This window comes from Lissotriton helveticus, chromosome 4_1, assembly GCF_964261635.1.
Source record: "Lissotriton helveticus chromosome 4_1, aLisHel1.1, whole genome shotgun sequence".
Classification (NCBI taxonomy): Eukaryota; Metazoa; Chordata; class Amphibia; order Caudata; family Salamandridae; genus Lissotriton; species Lissotriton helveticus.
The window spans coordinates 1,686,058,096-1,686,083,745 of record NC_136063.1 but is presented as its reverse complement, the minus strand read 5'-3'; the positions used below and the strand labels follow the sequence as shown (position 1 = coordinate 1,686,083,745).

At 44.0% G+C, this 25,650-nt stretch overlaps 1 protein-coding gene across 2 annotated transcripts in view; it reads right to left on the bottom strand.

Moving 5' to 3' along the window:
* The window catches only part of LOC144829326 (protein AF-10-like), a 1,339,974-nt gene that overhangs the window by 1,251,429 nt on the left and 62,895 nt on the right, over positions 1 to 25,650 (bottom strand). For both annotated transcript variants that reach the window (XM_078688368.1, XM_078688367.1), the window contains exon 2: positions 21,923 to 22,002. In XM_078688368.1, coding sequence (XP_078544494.1) covers positions 21,923 to 22,002 — 80 coding nt within the window. The remainder of the gene's footprint in view (positions 1 to 21,922; positions 22,003 to 25,650) is intronic.

The following is a 25,650-nucleotide window of genomic DNA, read 5'->3' as shown; positions in this document are numbered from 1 at the left end:
TATTGATCATGAATGCTTGGATGTTTTAGAATATTGCACCAAACCTAGGCAGGACATTAAAGACGTCCCATTACCTGAATCAGATTTTGTTTATTTTGTTGATGGTTCATGCTTAAGAACAAACGAAGGTGTTTTGAGTGCAGGATATTCTGTCTGCACAGTTGCAGATGTAGTTGAAGCATCCTGTCTCAAAGCAATTTGTTCAGCTCAAGTAGCAGAATGGATTGCTTTGATTCGTTCATGTGAAAGAGCAAAAGAATTAAAAGTTACCATAGTGACTGACAGTCAGTATGGATATGGCGTAGTCCATGACTATGGCCAGCTCTGGTCTCAAAGAGGTTATTTAACTTCGGCGGGAACTCCAATTAGGAATGCAAAATTGATCAAAAGATTGATCGATGGCATTCAGCTACCAGAGAAAATCGCTGTCGTGAAATGTACAGCGCACAAAAAAAGGAGAGGATTATTTGACAAAAGGTAATGCCTATGCTGATGAAATTGCGAAGTTTTGCGCAAAGAATAATATGTCCATTAATCGGGAAAAAGACAATGAACATGTTTTGAACTCACTTATGCTAACATCTGTAGTTGAGACATGGAAAGGAGGAAAAGACTTACAAAATGAGGCAGATGATGAGGAAAAAGACTTATGGTTAAGAGCAGGTTGCAGACAGCGAGAAGATGATGAAATTTGGGTTTACAAAGATGACAGACCAGTTATGCCAGATTGCATGATTGCTGACATGGCAAGAATGTATCATGGTCCAGGACATTTAGGAAGAGATTCAATGATCAGGCAGACATGGTACAATCCAAAATTCAGAATAATTGCAGAATCTTTTTTTCAGAGATGCTTGATCTGCCAGCAGATCAATCCAAACAGGAAAACAGTTGTGAGCATGGAAACAATAGGACAGGAGGGTGGTCCTTTTACCAGATTACAGCTTGATTTCATTGACATGCCACCCCACAATAAATTGAGATACGTCCTGGTGATAATCTGTCTGTTTTCAAGATGGGTGGAAGCGTTCCCAACACGTCACAATGATTCAGTTACTGTTGCAAAATTGCTTTTAAGAGAGATCATACCTAGGTATGGATTTCCAGTGACGGTCAAGACTGATCGTGGCACACATTTTGAAAACAGATTGTTACAATTGATTTGTGAAGCACTAGGCATAAAGCAAAAGCTACACTGTGCGTACAGACCAGAAGCATCGGGTGTTGTTGAACAAGTGAATGGCACAATAAAAAATAGAATAGCAAAAATGTGTTAGCTACAGGAATGAAGTGGACAGACGCACTTCCACTTGTTTTGATGTCTTTGAGAAGTACTCCAGCTAGAAAAACAGGTTTAAGCCCTCATGAAATACTCATGGGCAGAGTCATGAGACAAGCATTTGTTCCAGTTGACAAACTATTGAGCATTAATGATAGCGTCATATTGGAATACTGCAAGAACTTGTCTGACGTGAGGACTTCTGTGTTCTATCAGGTGGGAACTGAAGTAATTACAAAGGAAAAGGAGCAAGCTCATGATCTGTTACCCGGAGACTGGGTGAGGACAAAAGTACACCGAAGAAGAAACTGCCTAGTACCCAGGTGGCAAAAGGCAAGACAGGTGATACTTGTCACAACAAATGCAGTGAAGTGTAACGGTTTGAAGAGATGGATTCATGCTAGCCACACCATTCGAGTACCACCACCTGAAAATCCTGATGAAGGTGACACTACAGCTGATTCAGATTCTGAATAAGAACCTGAAAGAAAACCAGATCCTGAAGATCGACAAGGAAGTCAACATCTGGAAGTAAATTCAAATGCAAATGAAGCATTGAATGAAGAAATTGAAGAGGTTGTGATACAAGACTCTGAAATGATGAAGATCTGCTAGAAAAAGAAGCAGAAAAGGAGTCTGAACAAGGAATAATTCAAGATCAGGAGAGTATTGAAAAGCAGATTGGAAGCTCTGGAAGAAGGAACGAAAATTCTGAAACTGGTGGATTGGAAATAAATAAATAAGAAGAAGACTAATTACCAAGTACCAGCTATAAGGATGATGTTTCTAACAGAGTGAAGCTGCCGAGTAAAGAAGTACTTGAATCTAAAGCTGATATCACAGAAAGTGAAAATGATGAAAGTGATGATGAGTCCAAAGTGAAAAGACCAAGAAAAAGAGCTTGGAGAGTGGAGTGTAATTTAACTGAGCCAAAGAAGGAATTATCAAGAAAAGGAGATAACTGGCCAAATGAAAATGAGTGCCTAAAATTCAAAATAGTGAACAGATCAAAGGAGCAGGTTAATGAAGTCTCAAGTCAGAAAAGTGACTGATAAGAAAAATCAAGCAGGGAAGAAAATAGAAGTAATTAGCAGTAGAGCAAAGAGAGTGATAAAGCCGAATCAGAAATATAAGTCACCTGAGTGGACTTATATTATAATCCCACCAGTAGTGGAAGTGAATAGCAGTAGTCAGGAAGATTTAGATGATACAAGTGACAATGATTGATTTTGTTTCCATATAAAAAGCTGAAATTTTTATTTGGCACAAGGCTGAAGAAATTGTGTTAGGTGACACAAGGTCGAAGAAATTGTGTTAGCTGGAAAAACACATTGATGTAAGACGTAAGGTCGAAGAAAAGCTGTTAGAAAGTAGGGTTTTCATTAAAAAAAACAAAAAAAAACGGGGGGTGTATATTTAGAAATTTAGAATTTTTTGATTTTTGATTTTTTTTGTAAGGCTCTTGATTCTATGTAAAGATGCCTTCTACTAATAGCAATTCAAGATGTTCTATCTTAAGAAGATGTTGCAAAATGTCTTCTATTTGTGTGATTTTAATAATCTTGGTCTGGTTAATTTTAGCTGTCATTCTTCTTTTTGGAGTTGACAAGGAGTTGTACAAAGCTAATATGAGAAGTAAAGTTGTGGCTATACAAGATAACCATGGTGCAGTAGGCAAAACTAACAGAGTTATTGAACACAAGCCAGAGATCCACCAAGATAGATCTGTTGGTGATTTTTCTAGTAATACCTTCTCAAGACTTATCTGAATATGTTAAGGTAATGAATGTGAAAGATTGTTACATTTGTGTGAAATTACCTGCGGAAGGGGTTACATATAACATGCTTCCTCTTACTTATGGCATCACATGTAGTGTAATAACTAATTTGTTTTACCGGACAGGTCGTTTAGAGTATTATTACTCTAACTTTGATGACATTTTTGCTAATCTAAAAGTTGACAACAGCCTGAATAAACTGAAACATGCTAAACAGATGAGGGAATTTTTCATAGTAACTAATGAACTTACTTATGAGTATGCTTTTAGAAACAATCTAACATGCAAATTGAGGTCAGAAGAGAAATCTTTCTTAAATATGGTTGAGGAGAGAAGGGCAATTTACAAACGTAATGAGATGCTGAAACAAACCAAATCTAAGTATTAGCAGATTGAGGATGAAAAGCTCAATGGTAGAACAGAGAATGTTGCTATTCACATAGATAAACCTGTAAATGGAAAGCATTGTATTATAAGAGACAACACGCTTTTTGACAATTACTTTGTAGGTGCTAGTCAATGCGAAGATACTTATCAAATCTTAGGTGGATGGGGATTCAAAGGTGGTAAAGATCCAATTTTTCCTGGAATTTATTTTGTGTGTGGAGATAAAGCTTATTACAATCTCCCAGACCACTGGTATGGGACTTGCTATGTTGGTTTACTTTTTCCCAAAAATGTTCATGTTGATAGAAATGCAAAGGGTTCATTTGAAATTAGCAATCATCTGAGCAGATTCAGAAGGGAAAGCTTTTCAGAAATTTTGGGTGACATATTTGGTGAAGTAATACCTATGATGGGTATAACCCTGAATGCAGTTAAAATCATAAAAATGTCTACAATTGTTGATAGATTGTCAACTGACACTTCTAGTCGTTTCCAATTAGTTAATACAGAACTTATTGCCATGAGATCGATGGTAATGCAGAACCGTCTTGCTCTTGACCTTCTGCTAGCTAAAGAAGGAGTCTGTGGAATCTTGCATGTTCAGCATTGCTGCACATATATCCCAGACAAGAGCCAGAACATTTAGTTGTACATTAAGAATATTACTGAACTACATGCTGAAATAGAACCTATAGAAGATGAAGATTTTTCAGAACGTTTGAGCAAAAGATTTGCAGCAATAAAAAATTGGTTTCAAGAGATTGGTAGTTCAATTATAGGCAAAATACTGTGTCCTTTATTAGTTATAGTCTTTGTGATACTTTTGTTAAAAATTAGTGGCATGTTACACAAAAGAAAGAAATACCTAAGGGAAAAGAAAAGAATTTACAAACTTAGAAAAGAACAGGAAAAAGAAATAGAATTAGAAGAGTTCCGTAGATCCCAATATGAGAGTTACAAGCAAACAGCAGAATCAAAAGTTTAGAAACACTAATACTGTGATTGTCCAAAACATGTTCAAGGGTTAAAATTTTTGCTAAAATTTTTGGGTGTAGTTTGGTGATTTTGAAATCACCAGATGAGAGAGTTGATGGAGCGAGATGCAGAGTAAAATTTCATTCTGACTCGCAAAGTTAAACTTCCATAATACTGTAACCGTATTAACAAGTTTGTGATGAAAAGTATTAACCAACCTAGTTTTAAAATGCATTTACACAACACGAGGGACTAACTTATGTGCTCTATGTTGCAACTGCAAGTACATGGAAAATAATAAACTAACCTTGTCTATGGTCTTTGTCAGTATTAAATGCGGCAGTTTAATTAACGGCATGTGCTTATTCGTGTGCTTATGTTAAGTCTTTTCTGTGGCAAAAGCTCGTGGAGAATCCTGCGGCCTAAAAGAAGAAGGTAGATATAAAATGCAGCTTTGTGTGCACAGCTAGGTAACATAAATTAATGGGTTAATAATTAGCAAAGGGGGTGGGTAACAGAATGAGTCTCAAATCTCTAATTAATTAATGTTTTGTGTTTGTTTAAATAACAGTTTTCGAGAGAAAGGTCTAAGGTCTGTATAGTTGGCGTTTAGAATCCTGTCCAGTGAAGAGCCCTGCACAAGAAGTGGAAAGTTTTACCACATTGACGTTTGTCAGAAAAATATAGCTAAATAAAATGTGCTAAACGTGCTCTTGGAGAGACAGATTCAAGGACAGGAAGCGGCAAGATTGCCAAGCTAAGGAAGTTACGGACTGTAACTCGTGAAATGTTTCATTTTCGAGGAAGCCAAAAGTCATGAAAAATAATGGACAATAGAGTCAAAGAAAAGGCTCGATTTTGGTATGGAAACGTGATGACACGTAATGAACTGACATCAGTCAGCCAATGAGGATCCTGGATGGCAAAGAAAAGTGAACTTTTTAGTGGAGATTAGCTAGCTAGAAAGGTATAAAACCTGGCCCCATGGGCAGGAGGGCGCTTCTCGCTTTCCGATTCCTGAAGGGCGTGACGTGCTGTTGGACTCTTGGGCGCACGTAAGGACAGCAGTCTTTAATGACTATTTTTTAGGTGGAGCGAGTTTTAGACAGAGAAATAAGAAAGAACTTAGGGAATGGAAACTGTTTATTTTACTTTAATTCATGCTAATTGATTTGCCTTGAAATATCAGTCTAATATGCCTTTTCCTCAATAAAATGCTGCTTATATTTTGCTAATATAAATAAAGATTTAATCGAAAATGCTCTTTCTTTGAATAATAAAGTAAATAAATAAGATTTTGAAACGACAAGCTGGTCTTGTTTATTCATGGTCTTGTTACCATCAGTTGATCCATTTGCCTTAGTGACTTAATTAAAATGATAAATGTTTTAAAAACCATGGTAAGAAACGTTATACTGCAGTTGTATACAAATGTGTAAACAATTTTATAAATAGTTAGATTAATTAGGTCACATGATTCAGTCGCTCAAAAATTGTCTTGTTTGTTTATGGGCCTTGGTAAGTGATTCATGATTAATGGTGAGAATTGTGGAGATAGGTAGCGTTGGTGAGACAGATTTTCATTAGGGGCACTGGATCAGCGGCAACATGGGCAGCCCACAGATGCTTTGTCTCCTACTCAACTTATGCTCGAGGGACTGTCATATTAATTCAATCAAATGTCCAATATCATCCATCTGGAACTTTGCAGGACCCCCACGGACGATACTGTGTCATGTGGGGGCATTTAACAACACACACTGTCACACTTGTGAATTGCTAAGGGCTGGCCTAACGTAGACGATCCCGCCTTCTTTAGTAAACTATGGGGATTATCCTAGATATTGGATCTACACACCTAACCTGGAGAGGAGACCTTAACACCACACCTGACCCAAGCATAGATGGCTCCCATCATGTCCTGGGCCTTCAAGCTAAGGCAGGAAAGTGCCTGGTGGAAATTTTGTCATAAAACCAGCTATTAGACGAATGGAGAATGTTGCACCCTCTGCACCTTTTACTCCAGCGTGCATTCCAGCTGGTATAGTATTGACTACTGGCTAACATCCCGGGGGCTAGGTCCCAGGATTGGGGATACAGCTCATATTGCTCAGACATATTCCAATCACTCCCCAGTACTGCTGAAACAGCGGCCTCCAGGTTGAATGCTTCTGAACAGAACTGCATCAGGAAATACGCAATTTCTATCCTAGAAATCTAGAATCAGTGTCCACACTAGCCTGCGTATGGAATGTCTTCAAAGACACAGTGCCAGGTATCGGCATCGAAAAGGGTTGTGGGATTCTACGGGACATCCAACGGCAGCTTCAGCAAATAGAAACGGATATTAAGGCCCTTTAAACATGCATGACAGGCACACTGAACAGTCAGCAACAGGCCCACCTACGTGTATTGATAACAAAATACCAAGAAACAGCGGAACATGAAAGCCTCTTCAGATCGAAATACCACCGCACTCGCACATACGGAGAGAGAGAGGGACCGGGGAGAGCCCTGGCAGAAACAGTACGTGTACCCAAGTTCTCCAATTATATACTAGCAGTTAAAAATGCTGAGGGCTCGGTGTGTCGAGATACTGAACGTATCCTATGAATTGTACTCTACCCTTTACATGACACGTAAGACGCACGGTACGGATGTTGATAGTTATTTCGAAGAATCTCTCTCAGCGGATATTGAGGAAGAAGAGATCAGAGTGGCTACCATGCAGCTCAGATTTCGTAGGGCACCTGGGCCAGATGGCCGACCTGCCGACTTCTATAAATGTTATGCTTAAATGCTCCTTCCTATTATAAAGGCAGTATACGATGAGGCAAGAGATTTGGGTATTCTCCCCCGAGCATGCGTGAAGCATCCATCATCACCATTCTTAAGCCAGGCAAAATAGCCACAGCGTGCGAGGCCTACAGGCCACTGTCCTTAATTAACTGCGACGCGAGGATACTAGCCAAGGTGTTGGCTAACCGACTGAGCCTCCTAATAGAAGGATTGGTCCTACCTGATCAAGCAGGATTTGTACCAGGACACACTACTTCCCATAATTTGTGCACTATTTTTGCTCTGATTCAAGATATCAACCCTGACTTAGCTGCGGTGGCAGTTTTAATTTTTTTTTAGACGCCACCAAAGCATTTGACTTGATAGAGTGGAATTATATGTTTGCGGTGTTAAGGAGGATGGGGTTCCCAACTGCATTTCTGTCCTGGATTGCCCTACTCTATAGCAAGCAGAGAGCTACTATCCAGATTAATTGCAGAAGATCTATCTCCTTTCCCATTTCAGGAGGTATCAGGCAGGGGTGCCCCCTGTCGCCCCTCCTATTTGCTCTCGCAGTAGAGCCTCTAGCGGACATGCTCCGACAAAGGCACAGGGAGTTTGCACTCAGATACCCATCCCGACACCTGCTGATATCGCTACATGCAGACAATATCACGCTTTATCTTCGTGAGCCGCACATCAGACTAAATCCTGTTCTCAGGGAAATTATCCAATTTGGGGCCTTCTCAGGGATAGAAATTAATTGGAGCAAGTCACAGCTGTTTCCCCTCACCTGGAAGACAACTACATTTTTGATTGACTATCAGTTGCAGTAGTGCAATACAGAGGTGAGATATCTTGGTGTGACAGTATTTAGGGATAAGGAGGAGACACTGCCGACAAATCATGCCACAGCCATTACCTCCCTTACAACTCCGGTTTCACACTGGGAAACGCTGCCTCTGTCCTTGGCGGGCAGGATCTCCCTTATAAAAAAGGCAATCCTTCCGAAGCTCGTATATTTTTTTCTCAATATACCATACCCCCCCAGGAAGACATTTCTTTCAAACGTTTCAAATGCAGTTACTTCAACTAACTTGGGGGAACAAGCAGCCCAGAGTAACCTGTAAGACACTCACCCTTCCATTTGCACTTGGGGCTTTGATGCACCGGATATGGAGCTTTATTATCTCTGCGCACAGGCCCACTATACAGCATATTGGCTTAATCCACCCCGTACATGCCACACTTAGCCATTGAACAAGGATACATTTCTCCTTTGCACTCGTCCTCCTACTTAGGAGCTAGAGTCCCGGGAGAGCTTGTTGCCTACTCCACTGTTGCTTGCCCTAATCTTGCATGGCAGAGATTAGCACAACGGCTACACAAATCCCTACTATGTTCCCCTCTGATGGCCCTCCAGTATCATCACTTGCTCCCGGTCACCCATGAGGGGCTATGCGGCACGATGTGGAGTAGGAGGGAGATCAGCAAATGAGGTGATCTATTGCATGAAGGACAATTTAAAGACCGCAGTGACCTATTTAGTGAGGTGTTCCAAATTCGCACTGTTACAACTGGATTTCCCCGTGAGCCCCCCACTTTTACGACCTTACACACTATCACGGTCACCAAATCCAGCACACGCAGACTCTAGACTTTTCTGGGCTGCCCTTGCGGAGAGGCAGGACACGGACGAGCTCTAGACTTAGCTGGTACTCGGACCTAAGCGAACCCCTTACTGATGGGCAGTGGCTATACTGTTGCACGCAGACAGGCATGATGGCAGCCAGCAGCCGATTGCGTATTATACACTTCAAATTCCTCCACCGAGTATACTATACACCAGCAAAACTACTTGGGTAAAAATTGAGACCCGAGGACTGTTGTGACAGATATAGACTAGAGGTGGCAGGGTTAATTCACCTGGCCTGGCAACGCGAAGAGGTGCATCAGTACTGGCTAGACGTGGAGACGGTACTGTATAGGATGGTGGGTTCCTCTATTGCTCTCACTCCACTTATAGCGCTGTTAGGATATACAAAGGAACTTCTGGACACACATAGGAAATTCATTTATCTAGGGCTGTTACTGGGGAAATGCAGAGTTGCATGCCAATCGGGTAGAGGGAGGGCCCCCAAATTTAAGGATTGGATAAATGATCTAATACACAGTAAGGAACAATTGACCACATACGCCCGCCCTCCCGCAGGATATTTGGCTCCCCTATAGACGTACCTAGAGGACGTGGCAGACTCAAGCAACATAAGACAGAAGGTTGGCACTCTGGACAGTGCTGCAGATTTAGAATGAGACTTTGGCTTGGAGATGTTGATGACTCCCCCCATGTGCAGTACAGGGAGGCGACAGGAGTTTTCTTCCTTCCCTTCCACACGGATATTGTACTACACTATCATGCTGCGCAGCTGTATATTTATTGTTGCTCACCAGGGAACCTGGCGATGAGAGTGGGAAAGGGTCTCTAGAGGGAGGCAGGGATATGTGTTACGCAATCTCCTCCAATAAGAAGTGTTGAAAATGGTACAGATTGTTGTTTAAGGCTCAACGTGTCTGTATTGAGAAATGGCGTATAATGCAATTAATAGAATATGCACCACTGTACCTGTTGGTTGAAATCAAATAAAGAAAAAAAAAGGAACTGGTACAAGTCAAACTCTGTTCTGATAGGTGCAGATTCTTAACAAGTGAGGCGATGAATGGGGCTGCAGGAGTCAAGTTGTCCCAGCAGTCAGGGACAGGACCTCAAAGACAGAGGAAAACTTGGTGTCTGAAATAAAGGGTCCATAGTCACTTGGACTGTGCCAAGTAACTGGTATCTAAAGTCTAGTAACTGAGCTACAAGTGCTCCTCACCAAAAGTATTTGGATGTTTTAGTTTCAAGTGTAGTATAGTTTTTATTCTACCTGCTGTTAGGAGAAAATGGGAGTTCTTGCCTTTGAGAACTTAATAGAATTTAACGTTTCCAATATGCTACAAAACTTCACATTACATTGTATACATTCCTTTGTTCTGCTTTAAAGGAACACTGGAGTGGTGCTATAACAGATGCAGTGCCTTAATGCCAGGCACAACTAGGTCTATATAGAATGTAGGCTAGGGGTTTGATGGTCCATCAACTTATGAGGTTTTATGTTGTATAATGCAATAGCAGATGTGGAGGTAAACCAAACACTTCAATTTCAACGGCGGTTGTCAAAACCTCTGTTTGTTACAGGAAAGACAGAGATAATTAACAGCAGCACTTTAGGTTTAACTCTGTTTTTAATTAAGGTCATCAACAAAACATCAGCTTAAGACCATATCACCACCATTTGCTCCTGTCCTCACATTTTGATACTGTCACTAGTTCAAGTTCATCTACATATTACATATCACTTCTGCTCCGATACACATGGTGTTCATGGGATACATCTTACAATAAAGACATAATTAACCAAAGTACAATATTAAGGCAAAATCAACAACTCACAGAAATCTAAACACATGAATATTCTTGAGAAATATAAACAGTCAATGACAAAAGAAAATTGATTCTAACGTTTATTTTGGTGATTACATACTTAAACAGAGAACAGTAGAAGAAACTGATTTAGCTGTGCGTCAGGTCAGGTTGTGACAATCTGTCTCGTACCCCTCATTTCAATACTTAGTAAACCTAGGGACAGGCAGCCCTAAGATGTCTGACAGCACGCCAAAGTAGGATTAAACCTATTGCGTAACCATTATTATTATTTTTTAGTCTAACAGGACATAGTAAGGGTGTGCGCTAGTGAATATCTATCCAAAGAAAAGACCTTCTAGAACCCGCCGAGAATCCATCTGGGCCCAGGGATTTGAGAGTTTTTAGTCTTGCGATCGCTCCAACACCTCACCCAACCTAATAGGGTCATCTAGTGTCTCTGCCTGTCCCTGAGCTATCTTAGATGTATGGGCCCTCTCTAAGTAGTTCGTTAGGAGCTCTTTGGATCGATTCTCTCCCGTATAAAGTTGCGCATGAAACTCCCTGAAAGTATGGGTAATATCCTCATCATCAGTACGTTCCTCTCCCTTATCTGTGATGGAGTGGATCTTCGTCTGTTGTGTCCGGGCTCTAAGCTTGTTCGGTAGCATTCGTCCAGTCTTGTCTCCCCCATATAATAGGAGTATTTCAACCTTAGTGCTGCATATTCTGCTCTATCAAGGTCTAACCCTGCTAAGTGCATCCTCGCTGTCTTAAGCTGTCTCCATACCCTGGGCGCTCCTGTCCGCCTATGTACCTGTCCTAGTTCCAGGACCTGTGCTGATAGTGGTTCTCGGTTTTCTTTCCTTTCCGTATTTTCTGCTGCAGTAATTGCGATAAGCTATCTTCTACCCACAGCTTTCATGGCCTCGAACAGTGTGGAAATAAAAACCTCTGATGAGTCATTCATCTCTAAATATTCCTTAATGCTTTTAGTGATTTGTTTCACCACTGTCACTTTATGTAACAGACTTTCCCTTAACCTCCACCCCCCATTTGTCTCCGCGGTGTGGGTAATTTCAGGGAAACGGTCACCGCATCGTGGCCTGAAAGCGCGGTGGGCACAATACTTGTGTCTGTCATTAGTGTAACGAGCACTGCCGTGCACACAAACTAGTCTAGTTGGGCATACGTGCCAAGAGCTTGAGAGTAGAACGCATATTGTGATGTTGGAGGAGGTTTAGCCCGCCACATATCTACCAATCCCATGGAACTCAGCCACCTAATCCATTCCTTTGATACTTTGCCTCTTTGTGTGTAGCGACTCTCGGACCTGTCCCTGGCTGCTTCCATGACTATATCTAAGTCCCGTCCCCCCCCTTGCAAGTGTCAGGTGAATTTGACTATTCAGGGCCTCCGAGACAGCCAGTTTCAAAAACTCCTCCTGGCCTGCATTGGATCCGTAGACCGGCCCAACCAATAAGGTCTGATCCCCAATCTGCAGACTATATGCCAACAGTCTCCCTTTGACTTCTGCTATCTTATCCTTCACCTCTCACCGTAATCGCTTATCAATCAAAATTGCCACGGCTTCTCTTTTATCTGACATGGATGGAAAAAATTATTGGGGAAAGACTCTCGACCGCAGGCGGTGCCAATCCCTGGATAATAAAAGTATCTCCTGAAGAAGGCACACGTCTGCCTCGGAGTTTTCCAAATATGATAGAATAGCCTTCCGTTTAGTAGGGTTGTTTAGCCCCTTCACATTAAGTGTAAGGACTTTCAGGTGATTATCTGACATCAAATGAATAAGAACATTGCTATCTACAGGCATCTCTGCACCCCCAACGCATCTTCACTGTCCCCTGCCGTCGTGATCCTCCTCCCATCCATGCCTAACACCTTCTCCAAAAATACCAGTCCCTTCCCTCTCCCTCTCTAACCCCAACTGAGACCCCCAACATTTCCCCCACAATGTCCGAACTCGTGGTCCAGTCTCAAGTATCTTGTTAGAAAAGAAGTTTGGGTGCATGATGTGATCAATGCCATATATGCCTCCCCGCTCTAAGGGAATTCCCCCTTACTCTCCCGCCGGGCCATATGCAGTACACGTATCTGCCTTTTGTCCCCTCAGTCACTCTCGGAAGAGAGTCTAATACAGCTTGTCTTTTTTGCGCAATCGTGGAGTAATCTGGCTTCCCCATATAGTATTTAGTACGGCTTCCTCCTACCTTCTGCCATCTTCCGTTAGATGTCAGGCGGTCGGTTCATACTTTTCCTTCCTGCTCTGCGTGGTCGATCCCCAGAATCCAGCAAGTATCTTGCAGGGAGCGGAGTTGATGCAATTTGCTTTGCCATTTGAATATTAGTCTGAATGGATGCCCCCAAGAGTATTTACTCCCTGATTCTGAAGGAATATTGTCACTGGTCTGAATGCTCTCCTTTTCTGCAGGGTTATGGCAGCTAGGTCCCGAAACAATGCAATAGGGTGGTCCTGTACATAAGAGGTTGCTTATCTCTTGCCTTGCGTAGGATCTGTTATTTCATTTGGAAGTCTAGCAGTTAAGCTAAGCTATCCAAGGGCGTGGGGGGGGAGGGCGGCTGGAGCCCATCTATGTGGCCCCACTGTGTGTGGTCGATCTATTTTAATGCCAAAGTCTTCAGAATGTGGCGAACCAGACCTTGCATATATTGAGTGATATCCAAACCCTCTTCTTTGGATGGAACCCCTTTAACTCGATTTTTATTATTCCGGCGTGATCTATTTTTCAAGTCCTCTGCCTGCGCCTGCAGGTCGATTTGTTGTGCCTTGAGCCGTATCACCTCCTGTTGCAGTTGTTCCACCTCTTCTTCTCAGGCCTGGTTTTGTTCCTCTACATCGGCTACTCTTTCTCCAACGCCATCCACGTCCCTTCGCACCTCTTTCAGCTCAGATGCTACTTCGCTTTTCAGAGTTTGTATGTGCTCACGTAGGGTGCTGAATAGCATCTCTGAAAAAACACAAGTAACTGGGTCCTCATTTGTGTCAGGTTCTTGGCCTGTTTGTGGGTTGGGGGATGTGTGTCCCTCTCTGCTGGATTGTGCAGGAGGTTTAAGCAGCATTTCTTTCAGGTTGCGGTTTTTCCCCCCGCAGCGCAGGCATGCTGGCGTCCGAAACTCCGTCCCGCTCACGTCCCTTTGCAAGCGTTATTCCGGGCCACTTCCTCCGCCTTTTACCTGCCTTATTTCCTGGGTCTAATCCAGGGGGTCCCCGGTGTTTTCCTCTCACCTAGCCGGTTGATAAATCGGGGTGTCCCCGCTTCCCCTCAAGCGTATAAGCCCCCGCTTCGTTCACTGATCTTTCTTCATCTTACATGGCCCACTTCTGCAGTCACTTGTACCCTTGTGCCTCTTCCTACTTCTGGGCACTGTCTTTCTCCGTCTTGCAGGGTCCACTTCTGCAGGCACTTGTACCCTTATGCTCCTTCCTCCTCCTGGGCTCTGTTTCGACTTCCCCAATATGTCTCTGTAAACCAATTCTGTGAGCACGATCGGTCATTAAGGTTACCCACCGTCACCTCTCCGCAACTGCTCACAACCCTTCTCCCTCTGCTCCTTTGTGACTGTGTTGCTGTGTGGGAAGGCCCCGGAGAATCCACTTCTTCACTAGGCCTCCACATGGCACCCCTAGAGCGCAGCCTCTAAATGTCCCGCTTCCCCGTGCTCCAGGCCTCCCTTCCCCCTTGTGCTGTCTGAAATAATGCCACCTCATCGCTCTTCTCCTTTGTTCCCTACTGCGCTTTGTTATGTGGCCAATATAGACTGCCACCTCTCTTTTCTCCTATTCGGTTCTCAGCTCTGCTCCAGTAATACCTGTTTGAGGTACGCTGCTGTCTGTGGGGCTCTGGTGCTCCAGTCTTCTCCTCCAGCCTCCACCTCTTGCCTCCAGTGACCAATGCAAGAGTGTTCCGGTCCCTTGTGTGCCAAGTCTCTTCACCTCTCATGAACTAGACTGAGATCAGTGACCCCTATTGGTTCTAAGTGTTGCTAGAGGCGTATCCTGCTCTTCAGGGCCCCTCCACTTTCTGTTCCTGGTAATGTTGATCTGAGCAGTTACTGGCAAGCCTACGCACAATCCGGACTTCCTGCCCTATATGCTTGCTTCCTCGTAGGCCGCGGCTCTCCCCACCTCGGAGCCGAGGAGGACGACCTCTGCTGTGTCGCAGTGTGTGGCCTACACTGCGTTATTCTGGGTGGTGGGCCGTGTTCTGCTTGTGCGTTCAATAGCACCTTTCCCAATGTCGTGATACAGCCTGCACGGATTTCACAGTCGGGCCTCCCCGCCTTATTTTATCGCCTTATTTGTTGCGCAGCATCACAGGCCCCGGGTCCTCCCTACGTCGAAGCCCTGAGGTTGTGCGGGGTGCTGCCGAGATGAGCGGCTGCCTGCTAGCTGCTACTGGGTCCAGTAGTCGCCTACCACCTGTGCTCGGGCTGCGCTCTCCACCCCATAGTTACTTGCAGCAATATCGCCTCAGAGTCTTGCCCTGGTGTCTGCAGGCCCCGCTGCCCGGTCCCCCTAACCTGGTTCTTCGCCCAGTCGACTGCTGATTTGGGGGCCAGGGTTCTCACTCCGCTGAGGCCTGGAAGGTAGTGTGCCAGACAGCTGGGGTGTAGAGGGTTCCGACCCCTGGTACTGAGGTTCGAGTGCCGGTCGCTATTTCACCTTTAATGTCGGCTACACCATTCCCATAGTACGGTGCGTGCAGCCTCTGCGTCACGATATCTGCTGCGTTTCTTCTTCATTCCGCGGGCCCGGCAGCCATCTTCTGCCCGAGCAGGCCTCTCCGGTTCCTTCACTGTTGCGCTAGCTCCATGGGCTCTCTTGTCTCCAAGAGCCGTCCTCTGACCTCTCGCGCCTCTCTTGCTGCCTCGTACCAAGTTTCGGGCAGATATCTCACCATTTAGTGTCCTGGCAGGCAGATGGGAGCGGAGAAACGAATGAAGCGCGTCTGTTGGACTTGGCCCTTTTGGCAGGTTCACCCCAAAACATTTTGCTTTTAATTGTGGCCTGGTGTTAGTTGTTTTTGGCTTCTGCGCACTCTAACCCTGTGTCCCAGTGTGAAGTGCGTGCGCAATCTGAGTGCGTGTGGTGAGATTGGCCTGCCCTCCCATAGGAATGCATAGGGGATGTGTGTGTCCATGGTAGTTCCTGACGTGAGAGGAGTGCAGGGGCGAGTTTGATACTTGCGAACTCATGATATTAAATGCTGCGCGACGGTGTGCGCAGATTTAATGTGACTAGTGTAGAAGTGCCACTTCTAGACGTTGGCATGTCTGTGTGCAGTGAATGTGAATTGCCTGTCTGGTTTGTGAGTGACAGGGGCTGGCTATTGTGCCTGGCTCCAGGAGTCAGGATGGCTCTGCCCGTTGGTGAATGGGGAGATCTGCATGTTGATGGGAGGGAGGAGTGCACCTGGGACCTAAATAGGGCTGGACTTTCCCTCCACAATGCTGGCTCCGCCCCCTGTGGTGCATCTGATGTCCCTAGCCTGCCATGTGAATAGGGAGTGGGGCTGAGCACAACAAAGTGCTCCAAAACCACTTGCATCTGGTTTTTCCTTAACCCTGTGCTAGGAGACAAAGGGAAAAATGTGTATAAAAAGGGCTGTGACCCCATGTAACGGTTTTCGGTTGTGCTTGTGTTCTGTGGTAAACACGCTGCCAGGAGGAACCGCCGCAGGACCCAGCTGCTGCCTCCCGAGGGTCCCTGCATGCTGGCCTGCCTGCGCTTTGCTGGGGTCTTCCCAGCACCCAGGACTCTTCCTTTTTGTATTTGCCAAGGACTTTGTGGCCTCAAGCGCCTGGGAGCGCTAGATCTTTATTGTTGGGAGAATCGCTGGACATTGGTGCTAAGAGCGCTGTTATTTAAATTTCCAGGAGGAGAGAGGAACGCAGGGACTCTGCAGCACGAAGCTGCAGCCTATTTTGAGGGAATCCCAACGCAGGGAGTCCCCCGCCCTTGTGCACTCCAAGCTGGTGCCCACCCCACATAATTGCCGCTTTTTTGGTTCATTAATTGACGCAGGTGCCCACCCCGCTTTATTGTTTATTTTTCGGGTGCCACCCCGCTTCGGTGTTTTACTTTGAATCGGGAGCCTACCCCATATCACCGCCGCAGCCCAGGAGTGTTGAAAACATTGCCCGGACAGCCCAAGTGAACGCTCCCAGCCGAGCTGTGCCGGGGCGAGGCCGGGAGCGAGTGGAGACCCGCCGGGAGCTGCGAGGGACAGAGCAGCAACGGAGCGGGACCTGTCGTGGCACGTTGTCAGTGCCATGGGGAGGCCTGCTGAGTAAGAGCCCCACGACAGGAGTCCCGGTGAGTGGGGCTCCGGCCTGACATTGTTGGGGGCAGTTTTCTTCAAAGGGGAGCCCTGGGGAATAGCTATTCTCCCCGCAGTTCGTTCCCTGCACAGCGAAGTGCAACATGGGGGCATATTTCATTTCAGAGCCCTGTGGCTCCAACGTTGGGGCACAGTTGTTTTCAGGAGCCAGGGTGCTCCTAGGGACATACTTCATTGGCGCAGTTTTCCAGCGGCCCTGCGAGAGCGCAGGGAGCTGCAACGTTTGGGGCACATTTTATTTTGTTAGAATCCCAGGGGGGGGGGGGGGGGAGAACAGAGTTGGCACAGGGAGTGCCAGTGCCTCATTTTGTGATTTCAGAGCTGCCCAGCAATTAGTGGGCCGCTGCCACCTGGCCTTTTTTGCGTTGTTGCTTTTTGCTGCCTGCGCAGCCTTGCCTATTTGGACATAAGGCGCTGGCCCTGGGAGAGGCGGGTTGGCCCTGGAGACAGTTTTCATGTGTTGTGCCCTCGCTTGGGGTACACTGGTAATGCCAAATGTGATTTATGCGTAATGCCTTTATGCCTGCGATACCTCTAAATGTGGTTCTACGATTAGTAGGTTGTTTTCCCTAGTTCAGTTTATACTAGTGAGTTTATGTTTACCTGCGTGATCTATGCCTAAGGTGATTAGTATTGCGTAGTGTGTACCTACCTTTTACCAGTGGTTCCTGGTTGTGTTCTACATGTTGTATTTTGTGCTACAGTTATACTAAGTGCTATTTCTACTAAGTGCTATTTCTACTAAGTGCTATTTCTACTAAGTGCTATTTCTACAAAGTGCTATTTCTACAAAGTGCTATTTCTGACGGTGGCCCATGTGGCCCTCTCCTGTGTATATAATCCCCTGCAAATACTGCCCAGTGCCAGTCGGCACAGTGTATCTGTGCGATTATGATCTAATGTGTGTATGGTAGTACAAAGGCTATTTTTATATATAACCTTGTGTGGAGTTCCTTTTTGTGGCGTGCCTAGTGTGTTGCTGCTGTGTGAGTGTTGCGCAAACGCTTTACACATTGCCTCCGGGATAAGCCTGACTGCTCGTGCCAAGCTACCAAGGGAGTGAGCAGGGGTTATCTTGGTGTGTAACTTCCTTGCCCTGACTTGAGTGGTGGTTTCTGCCTGGCTTTGGCGCAAGCCTTAGCCAACCAGAAATCCCATTTCTAACAACGTCTTACCCGATCGCCATCTTGGCCACACCCCCAACAGCAGCACTTTGAGACAACTGCTGGGTAAATATATTGGTCAAGTTTGAAACAAAAGTTATTTCTTAGGTAAAATTGTCATCTTTGGGATTGGGTGGGTCAAGCAAGACACGAGGAAGGTTTTACAACCTCTGTAATGGTGGCCAAATTACTGGCTGAAAGTTGAATTACCAAATCTTCTAAAGCTAGCCAGGAACTTGACCTTTGAAATTCTGACTTTAATCAAGGCAGTTTGCCCAAGAAGTGGGGTAGAGTCTGGAACCAATGGAATTCGTATCGTGGGGAGATTTGTGCCCCCCCGTTTGTAGAGGTCCCGGTGATACCAAAATCCCCATGACCTGACGTTCCTACATTATACAGATTTTCTTACTACATGTCCGATTACCCGGGGGCCCCCCTCCCACTTTTCATTTCATCCTTATTACTGTATATCTGTTTAATATGACTCTCCCCCATGAGACGGACACATGTCGCATTGCCTCTTATTTAGTTTGTGGTTGTCGTTTTTATAAATAATTAAAATAAGTAGGACCTTCACCCTCTCCTACTCCACTATTCTGCTCATGTCGAAATGATATGTTGAATTGCTGCTGGGCCCCCGGGCTGTCGGCTGAAAGCTGTGTAAATTTGCAATGCCAATCGTTTTCTATTGTTTTAGCGACGGCCGGCCCCTGTGGTTGTAGGCCCGCAAATGTAATACTGCAATTGAAATAAAGGTTTAAAAAAAAAATTATCAAGGCAGTTTGATTGACCAGACTGAAGTCTCTGGCTGTGGGTCACATTTTTACTTTTGCCTATACTTTACCATTAGTAGATTCCACAGTCAGGGTGGGGATTTCCCTATGGTAAAGAATAGGGAAGATTTAAAAAAGTGTATCGAGTTTTATAATACATTAGTAAAAATGTTCATTTAAAATAAATATATAAAATGTATTTACAATGTAGGATAGAATAAAATGTACTAATTTTGAATTATTTAACTAATTTAAATATATTACATTAAATAAAAATTATTTTTCAGATGGAGACGTTTGAAGTCTACACTTGTGAGCAACTTCACACTTAAAGTTTGTGAAAGGCCAAAAGAAGTAAAGTGAATAAAAAATGTAAGAGTAAATTACTCACAAGTGTAAGTTACCTTTGTGAATAGCCCTGATAGTGTACAAACAGATTTATATGTACATTTTAACAGGCTGGGCCTTGCAGTGCTATGAGAGGACAATGGAATAGGAAAATGGCTCAAGTAACTATTAAGTCCAGTCCAGAGTAGTCCAGATGTAGCACGCTATTAAGCCAACACTTGTTATGTGTATAAGAGCCCAATCTGTTGATCTCAACTTACTAGCAACAATCTGCATTGAGAACAAGCTCGACAGCGAAGCGCAGAAAAACAGAAGTTCAGGCATAAGTCAAAGAGAAGGAGAAAGGACTCAGTAGAGCGAGTTTACACCAGTATGTATATTGAAACTGAACAGCGGGCTCCAAAATAATATACACAATGTAGCTTTAGCATGCGCTGAGGACAGAGATATAGGATTCACCAAAGCCTTAGAGATATGCGAACAGTGATAAAAGGGAGATGAACAGATGTGCTGCTATCTCGACACATTTCATGCACACACAGGACAACTTCAAAAGTCAAAATTAAATTCCTTGGGGCATCTGTGGAAGTCAGTCTGGCTCGAGGGTTCTTTGCTGAAGTGGGGGTATAGGCGTTATATTGTTCTTAAATATTTTGTATTATTTTTCATATGCAAATAAAGGACAATAAAAAAAAGTCTACGAAATGAGAACAGAGGCTTCTCCGTGAACAGTAATTCGCTAAACAATCAACTATACTTCAATAACCTATTTGTGCATTACATTTTTTACCACAAATATGTCTGTAGTCTACAGCGAATGTACATTACTTGGGTGACAGGCGCCTAAGTAATGCTTTCCTTTGATTCGTCTCAGCATGTTCCTTAGGGTTCTGGGCAGGTGAAGTTTCTACACTAGAGTCCACTCTAATTCATTGTCTTACCACTTCACTAATGGAGAGACTGTTTGTTGCAAAAAATGGATGACAAGTCTCCTTCGGACCAGCAGCACAGACAGATCGGCAAGTTTAGGTTTAATTTTATTTTTGCATAGGTGCTGAAGCAAGGCAAAGACGCAGCATTTAGCATTGAATCCTACCACGGTCCTCTTTTTTTCCCCCTCAGTCCTCATTTTCTGGACAATAGCATACCAATTTACACATACTATAAGACATCCTCAAATCACCGTCTTGCAGCCTGCATTTTTTTTTAAAAAGAATCCGGTCTATCCACACATACCTTTTGCAGTGTAGCTTGGGGCCAGCTAAGCCCTGTATAAAAATGTATACCGTACCAGTTTAAATCTGGCATTGCCTGACACTCTAGACAACACACAAGCATTCTGCAACTCCTCTTCAGTTAACACTGTTTCGCAGTACATATTAAACTTAGCTTTCACTGTCAAAGGGGACATTGGGGAGTGTCCCCTCAAGGTCCTGTAAATAAATTACACTCCCTCAGACCAAGGTGTTCATTCAATCAACACATGACTCCATGGACTGGTCATGGAACCACTTCACGTAAGCCTCACAGACTTAGCCAAAAGGGTGTTTATCAACTCCTGGCAGGATCTTGCCTATAACAGGAACCAATGAAACGATAATACTCCTCTTTCCAGAGTGCCTTTTGGATATTTTACTGACTATTGCTTAAGAGAAATGGCTCCTTATTAGGAGGTGTCTTAGCTACCCACCCAAATAGAAATAATGATTGTCAGCTGGCTTAACAATCCTCCCACAAGAGAGTTACTAGAGCTACAGGCCAGCAGTACTATTAGGACAGCAAAGATGATCCTTCCAAGCAGTAAGGGCGTATGCAGTTAAGGACACGTCTTTCTGCAACACCAATCAATCAGGTGTTATAAAGCGTGGTAAATCACTCGAGGGCCTCAAGGCACTGGAGTTGCTAGCTGCTTTGCGGTGCTATGTTCATTCGAACAACCAAGTAAGCAGTGAAAAACGAAGGGAAGGAGAAAGCAGTATACAAACAAGGCAAAAGCATGACAAAGCACTCAGAAACATGGGGAGAGGGAGGAGACGGCAGTAAACAAAACAGGACAAAAGCAGGAGAAAGCACTTCAAGATGGGGCGAAAGGAAGGACAGAGCAGTACAAAACGAGGCAAAAGCAGGAGAAAGCATTTCGAGAAACGGGGAGAGGAAGGAGAAAGCTCTAAAAAGTGAGGTAAAAGCATAAGAAGGCACTCAAAGAAACAGAAGAAAGGAACGAGAAATCCGTAAAATGAGGCCAAAGCAGGAGAAAACATTACAAAAAGATGCGAAAGTGGGAGAAAGCACTCAAAGAAGGGGCGAAAGGAAGGAGAAAGCAGTTCAAAACGAGGCAAAAGCAGGAGAAAGCCCTCAGAAAAATGTGGTGGGGGAGGAGAAAGCAGTACAGAACGAGGCAAAAGCTGGAGAAAGCACTCAGAGAAATGGGGGAGAGGAAGGACAAAGTAAAAAACGAGTCAAAAGCAGGAAAAAATACTCAGAGGTGCAACAGCATGGGAGAGCTGTGCCTGGGACCAATGAAAGGAAGCAATAGCCATGCAAGATACGCTTACATTATAATTATAACACAGCAAAAAACACAAAAAGGAAACCTACCACTTTGGCTGCTCTTTCCTGCGATTCACATTTTCTACAAAACCAAGGACCTTCAGGCACCTTCACGATGCCATAGCAACCTGTTATTGAAGAACACATGCATTACTAAAGATTATTGTACTTTGGAAATCCATTTTGTTTATATGTAATTCAGCATCCATATATATTAAAGCACAAAACTGACTGTGCTTATTTTCCTTATTATAAAATTACGAGCAGGCAAGTCAGTCAGAATAACTTTATTAGATTCAGTGGACCATAAAGGTTTAACATACATAAAACTTTAAGAGGAATTTCAAGTCCGGTTTATACAATATTTTAATAAAATCACTGAAACCCCAAACTAATCCCATATGCTCAGTGACCTAGACTACAGACTTTAATACCCATTATCAAGTTCAAGTTCAAAAGACCTTTATTCGAATTTCATAAAATTCATAGAAGTACCACATAAAAACAATTCATTACATAACACATCAAGATTACATGGTTAAAAATATAATACAGTTTTGAGGAAACTAATTTCAAGGGTTTTCCATCATTTTGCGTACTCTTGTTATCAGTCTCAAAAAAGTGCTAGTGCGTAAAATTAGTTCATCTGAATCCAGGGAAACCATCAATAGATAAGACTCCCCCAACGAGAGGGGTCTAGGTTTCCTAAAATATGGGGTTAAAAGCCAGTTGATATATTTTAAATAAAATTTACAGAAGAATAGGAAGTGCAAATCATCTTGTGTGCTGACACCATCACAAGGATATGGGTTATAATCTGTGCTATGTTGATAGCCCAGCGGGAAGGCCAACAGATATTTCACAGAACCCGCTCTTAGGCGAAACAAGAGTGATCTCTCCCAGTTGGTCATAGGTAGGGTAAGATAGTGCGGGAGTGGTTGCCTACATAGATCGTTCCCCATGTATTTTACAACAGTTTTTTGATGATTCTCTTCCCATTCGTTCAGAATTATAAAGTGCATACAGTGCACATTTAACCTCCATTTTATCCTTTGGCTCGATCCTAGTAGGGTCGGAGAAGAGGCTACCTCTGTCCACGGCGCTCAATGTTTTTGACACCCAGAAAGCCATGGAATCTCCATGCCATGGTCACATTTTAAACAGTCCTTTATAATATTGTGTGTAAGAGTGGCTGAATTATTCCTCCAAATCCTGACCCAGAATAGAGCTGGTCTAGATCTGATAAAATCACATACATAGGGGAGGTTCAATTCATTATGGCAGATAAATTCAGAAGATGAGATTGGGGCGCCCAATAATTTCCTGCAAAATCGGCTTTCTTCCCGCTGGATACCTGGGCTTCTTCCCAACCCCCAAACCTCTGCTCCATATGTGGCTACCGGTAGGCACTGTAATCTAAAAAAAAATTTAAATAGCTCTAGTGGCACCTATTTTCTTTGGGCGCGGCAAGCTCAAGACTGAATTGGTGGCTTTCGAGAACTTGCCCACGGCGTGGGCCAAGTGCCCACTCCATGAGCCGTTCGCAGCGAAAACTAAACCTAAGTATGGAAATGTAGGCACAGATTCAAGTTTATCTGTCCCTATGTGTATTGTATTGAGCTTCCGTTTCCCAGGGCCACATGACATGATAAAAGATTTTTTTAAATTTACGCGCAAATCTAATCCCTCCATGTATTGAACAAAGCTTTGGACAAGTAGGCGGAGGGCATTTGGTGTGCGGCCCCTAAGCACCGCATCGTCAGCGTATAATAACACTGGTAGTGGTTGCCCCAGAATTGTTGGTATATCACTAGTCACTTCTTTCAGGCTTCTTGCAAAGCCATTGATGTAAATGATGAACAACAGGGGTGCTAAAACGCACCCCTGTCTCACCCCCCTGCCGATGTTAATAGCTCCAGAGACTTCTCCACCCATCCCAATCCTGACCTGTGCTTTAAGATTTGTGTGAAGATAGGCCAGGAAATTAACAAGCGCCTTGTCTAGTCCAGAGTTCAAAAGGATAGCCCAGAGTTTGGATCTATTCACTAGATCAAAGGCGGATGAAAGATCCATAAATGCAAGGTAAATGGGAGACGATCGAGCAACGCTGTACTTGTCGATTATCAATTTTAGATTCAGACATTGCTCCACCGTCCCTACCCTGCTCCTAAATCCCATCTGACACGGGTCCAATAGGTCTATGTCTTCAGTCCATTCTAGCACCCTATTGTAAATAATTCGCCTCAGAATTTTTAAAGTGTTATCCAGAAGGGAGATCGGACGATAATTAACTGGGTCCGACCTATCACCCTTTTTAAAAATTGGGACAATAGTGCTGGTTGCCCAGGTAATGGGCATAGGCACTGTTGGCAAGCTGTTGAAGACGTTAAGAAGGATTGGTGCCCATAGATCCGGGTTGTGCTTAATAATATCGATGGACAATCCATCGGGGCCTGGTGCCTTGTTTCCAAGGCTCTCTTTTATGGCTATTTTCACCTCGTGGAGATCAATCTGTAGACCGCACATCTGTCCTGGAGTAAAGGTCACCAAGTCCTTGGTTGGTGCAGCATACATTTTAGAGAAGTGAGCCTCCCAAACGCTGCTAGTTATGTTGCAACTGATTGGTGTTAACGGTTTCCCCATTTCCCCTGTTTTCCTGACCGCAGACCAGAAGGGGCCGCTGCCCCCCAGATTGGCACTGGCGACCAGCGACTCCCACTGCTCAGTCAGTAGTGCGGACTTAATTCCCTATTTGCCAGTGAACAGGCGGAATCAAACCACCTTGGTTCTCTCCCTTCCTTTGGTAATGGTACTGACAAAATAGTTTTTATAATAAGACACAATTCACCAAAATCAGCAATTATTCTGTGGTAGTTCCCATCCATGGATAAGCAGGAATTAATTAGCTGCGGGTGTTTCATTTTTACACTTTCCAAAATTTCCCCACCATCCACCCCCCTCCATTTTAATCGCAACCCATCAGCTGAAGGTGTGATGTCCCTTGCACCATTTAAATTGGTATAAACCGAGGTGGGGGCTAAGTGCAGAGTTACTACGAGTGGGTTGTGATCTCCAAACGATGTCTCCTTCACTGGGGACTTTGTAACACAATCTATTAGATGTGGGGACATAAAGATAAAATCAATGGTGGAACTGCAGTCCCTGCCTCTAAACGTAGGGGCATGGGGAGCACTAGGGTTGAGGCTAGTTTTCATGGCATCGCCAAGATTGAACTCGGTTAGTATATTGACGAGTTCAATACCCCTTCGTTCGGCTTGGTCTAAGCAGTTCCTATCCTTGATCCCATGATTCTTTAATATTTTTGCGTTGAAGTCACCCCCAACTAAGATCCCTGTCCCATCGTCAGCCTGTAGACTGGTTTCCAGATTATGTAAAGTTTTGGAAAGTGCCTCAAAGTTCTTATTAGGTTAAACAGTTTGCCGCCAGCTCTTAGGCAGTGCAAGGATTTTCTTGCCTTTAGAAAGGCATTCAAAACGCATTTATTCACACAGGCATATCTGAAATAGAGACTTTCGTTTGATTCACCCTTGTTATGTTTTTTTATCTCTTTCCAGCGCCAAGAAGCCTTTGGGCGTATGCGCGCTTAATACATTTTAATTAACATAACATAACATAACAGTAAAAATCATTATTATAAAAATTAATTAAATAAATCCGGGTCTTTCGCTGGAGTTCGAGAATTTGTACATTCGGGTTCCCTCTAGATAGGTCTCTGATGGTACCACCAGCCAGTATCTTAACCCCGATGAATAGAC